The sequence below is a fragment of the Montipora foliosa genome, chromosome 8 (assembly GCF_036669935.1).
Source record: "Montipora foliosa isolate CH-2021 chromosome 8, ASM3666993v2, whole genome shotgun sequence".
Lineage (NCBI taxonomy): Eukaryota > Metazoa > Cnidaria > Anthozoa > Scleractinia > Acroporidae > Montipora > Montipora foliosa.
Genome location: NC_090876.1, coordinates 5589801 through 5593598, shown reverse-complemented (window position 1 = coordinate 5593598; position 3798 = coordinate 5589801). Strand labels below are relative to the sequence as shown.

Here is a 3798-nt window from a genome sequence, read left to right as displayed (position 1 = left end):
TTTGGATTGGAAGAATTGTTTATGTGATCCCAATCTTGAGATGCAACATCGCTACGAAATTTATCACGGTTAAAACTTCGAAAATTCCTATAGGTTATATTAGTGTGACCCTTACTCTGTCCATTAATGGCTAATTTTCGATAGACATAGACCATGCTGTGATCGCTAATGCCAATATGACACACACCTGAGCATAACACCTTGTCAGGACAGTTAGTAAAAATTAAATCAATCAATGTTGCAGAAGTTTCGGTTATTCTTGTTGGTTCTGTTATGAGTTGTTGAAGACCATAAACATCCGTGATAGTTAATAATTTGCGTGTATCGCTATCAAACTGGGATGCGGCCATATTGCAATTTAGATCCCCTAAAAGGTAGAATTCAGTAGTAAGGGAATCCAATTTCCCAATCAACTCTTCAAAAGGTGAAAATATACTAACAAGCGAATTAGGTGGTCTATACCACGTAGCAACAATAAATGATTTAGAACGAGGTTTGCGTATTTCAATACAAAGGTTCTCAAGACTGCCCATGCAAAGATCGTTGCGCACCGAAAAGTTAATTGACTTTTTTACATAAAAGCAAACGCCCCCACCTCCATATGTAGTTCTATCACGTCTAACTATATCATAACCAGAGATACTGACCTCATTATCGGTGATGTATTCATTTAGTTTAGTCTCGTTAATTGCGAGAACATCTATATCGTTACTTACGAGAAAGATCTTGAGTTCATCAAGATGAGTGGTCAATTTATTTATATTCAGCGAGGCCAGCTTAAAACCGCGTTTGGAGGGCAATACTCGAGAACGATCAATAGGATTTTGAGTCGGACTTCTCGATGACTCCTGACTGTTGCCTTCCAACGGCACGGCATTAATGGAAGGCATAGTAAAAGTTCAATGAGCTAGACCATGATAAAAATTCTTAAAAATACGCTTGTTACCTGCAAAATTCAGGTGTAGACCTCCACGGTTTAACCCCTTTTCGTTTATATTATTGTGTTCAATAAATCTCCAATTATTCTGACGGCAAAACTTCGTCAAGTGCTTGTTCACCTCTGAGACTTTATCATTAAGCTTGTCCTTTCGTGTTACAAGTCCTGAGACTATGACTTGAGCTTCGGAAGACCCTTCTATCTGTTTAGCGAGATCAACAATAGCTTCTGCAACTTCTTTAGATGTTTTGCCGTTTTTAGCCTTCAGATCGTTTGTACCTACATGTAGCACCACTTCATCAGGCTGGAGCTCTAAATTAGGCTTTAAGTAATCTCTCATGGCTTTGGTTGTGGCTCCAGAAAATGACTTTACCACCACTCGGTGCCCTACTGCTTTCGCTAATTTCTTACCGTGAATATCCTTGACCATGGAGTCCCCAATCAATAGGGTTGTAAACTTACTGCTGGCACTCCTCTCTCTGCCGACCTCACCGCGTAAATCATCGTTAGCAGAAGTTTCGCTTGGTTCACTAGGATTACTGCGAGACGACCTGTATGACGCCCGTTGATGGTTTTGCCGTCGCCGGATGATTTTGTGTGTTGCTGCTTCTGTCTCTGTTGGATCATCTTGTGCATCACTAAGGATCTCAAACCTGTTACGCGTCGCGATATTATTCTGAGTTGACATTTTACGTTGGTTGCGTTTATTACACCCTACATTCGTGCCCGAATTTTTCACTTGATAAAAACACTCGTTCGTCTCTTGCTGGTGATGGGAGTCTTCTTTGTTCTTTTCTTGTAAAATAAGCCTTAATGCAAGCCTTAGTGAGTCATTTTCCTGTTCCAATGATACAGCACGATTTTCGAGAGACAAACATTTCTCCTCAAGTTCTTCGATAACTCTCTCTTTTTTGCATATAGATGATTCCAGTTTCTCACACCTCCCTTTGTATTCACAAAGTTCGGCGCTAACAGCAAATTCCTCTCGATTTTGGCAATTTATCGAGAGCAGATTAGAGTTGGCTTCTACCTTTTTCTGTAGAATAAGGAGGTCAAGTTTTATACCTTCTATTTCAGCAACTAATTCAGTATTAGATCTCTCTTGACTGGAAAATACTGGTCCCGCTTCGACTACCCTTGGTTGATTAGCATAAATGTCATTGGCTTCAAACAACAATGGATTTACTTGTTCAACCGTTGAAGAGACATTCGAGCCCGTTGAATCGGTTCTCCCTGCGTTGTCTCGAACAAGTTTGGTCAAGCTGCCTTTTAAAACGGGTCCATCTCGCCCCTGGAAGGCGAGAGTGAGTTGCTTTTTACTGTACCAAGTAATAGTGAGGTTGTTGACAGAGCTTTTAAATTGCTTCGAATTTCCGCCGGGCGACGACCATTTGCCTTGTTGTTTCAAACCCTTCTCAACGAAATGTTTTAGGGATTCAAGATCACTAATCCACGTTAACTTGTCACCTTTGAGCTGAAGGTATTGTAAATAAGAGCCGTCGAAGTTAAGCGGGAGAGACTCGTTATCTGTCATCATGTCCTCCGCGTGTTCGAAAGTCTGGGGCTTAATGTAAAATAAGTAAAATCCGAAACGCTTTTTCACACAGCAAAATTTGATGCCAGGGTTCATAGGCCGGACTTGATATATATATATATATATATATATGTATATGTATATGTATATGTATGTATATGTGTCGAGTGCAATGTTTCGTGATGTTGACTTTCGCCTCATGTCTTAAAGAACGACTAAAGTTACATGTGTAGCGCGCTTGTATTGCCTCATGGCTTTAAGAACGACATATATTTCACGTTTAGCGTGCGCTTGTTTCGCCTTGTGGCTGAGAGATATTAGGGAGTTTAAGCACGCGCGTTTTTGAGACGCGGACGGCAACCGGAAGAGAATATTTCGCGTGCCAGGACAGTGGTATTTCCCAGATTTTTATACTAATCATTGGTGTTTGCCAACTTTTTCAACCCCTCTTGCTCCTATTAACCCCTTACTTCTGGTACCACTGATCAAGCGCCATGCACCCATTTCCGGTTCCGGTCGCAATCGGACTCAATCCGCCTGCGAGTGAAGACAACCCGACTCAGGTCGAGTGTATTGGACATGTATGGTGGTTATTCGAACTTCATCAACTCGTTTGATAAAATCAATTTATTTTTTAATTTTCTTTCTGGTTTGTTCGGGCTGGATATCCAGGAACGTCAAGGCCGAAGATTCAATGATTCACTGCTTCAAGAGGGGCTAACCATGTGAAGAGGGTTCGGACCAGTTAAAAGCACAGCTCTCTTTATTGGATGAGCCCAGCCTCCCAAACCCTTTCAGGTCATCGCTTATTCGGATGTCAACAAAGCCAATTGTGATAACATTGTTGACCCAGACGACGACAAGCGCATTGATACAGAACTATAAACATACTGTTGTCGCCGCGTTGATACAGAACTATCAACTTTTATTTGGATTTTCTAGTTGTTTCAGTTAACTTGAAATATACGCTCCTCTATAATAAACGCCTCTTACCTATTTGGCACCCACCGTTACACCACAAACATTCAATACTTCCCCCGGGCGTTCATTAGATCATTTACGGTATCAACGGAAATCATAGACGCTCTTCGCCGACTTTTTTTCTGAGAGAGCGGGCGGCTGTACACAGGCTAGAAATTGAAAGGAAAGGAAAGGAATTTTATTTAAGTGTCTAGTCGTTCTAGCGCTGGAGCGCTAATTGGGGACACCATAAACTGAAATTAACAATGAAAGTAAATCAGGTCAAATGTTGGTTTTTGAGGAGAGGGAAAACCGGAGTACCCGGAGAAAACCTGTCGGTGCAGAGTAGAGAACCAACAAACTCAAC

At 41.4% G+C, this 3798-nt stretch overlaps 1 protein-coding gene across 1 annotated transcript in view; it reads right to left on the bottom strand.

Annotated features, from left to right (window-relative positions):
• Nucleotides 1–899: 899 nt before the first annotated feature.
• LOC137968206 (uncharacterized) overlaps nt 900–3798 on the bottom strand; it is a 28520-nt gene continuing 25621 nt past the window's right edge. Inside the window, exon 7 of the mRNA XM_068814829.1 lies at nt 900–3601. Coding sequence (XP_068670930.1) covers nt 900–2672 — 1773 coding nt within the window. The 5' untranslated portion in view covers nt 2673–3601. The remainder of the gene's footprint in view (nt 3602–3798) is intronic.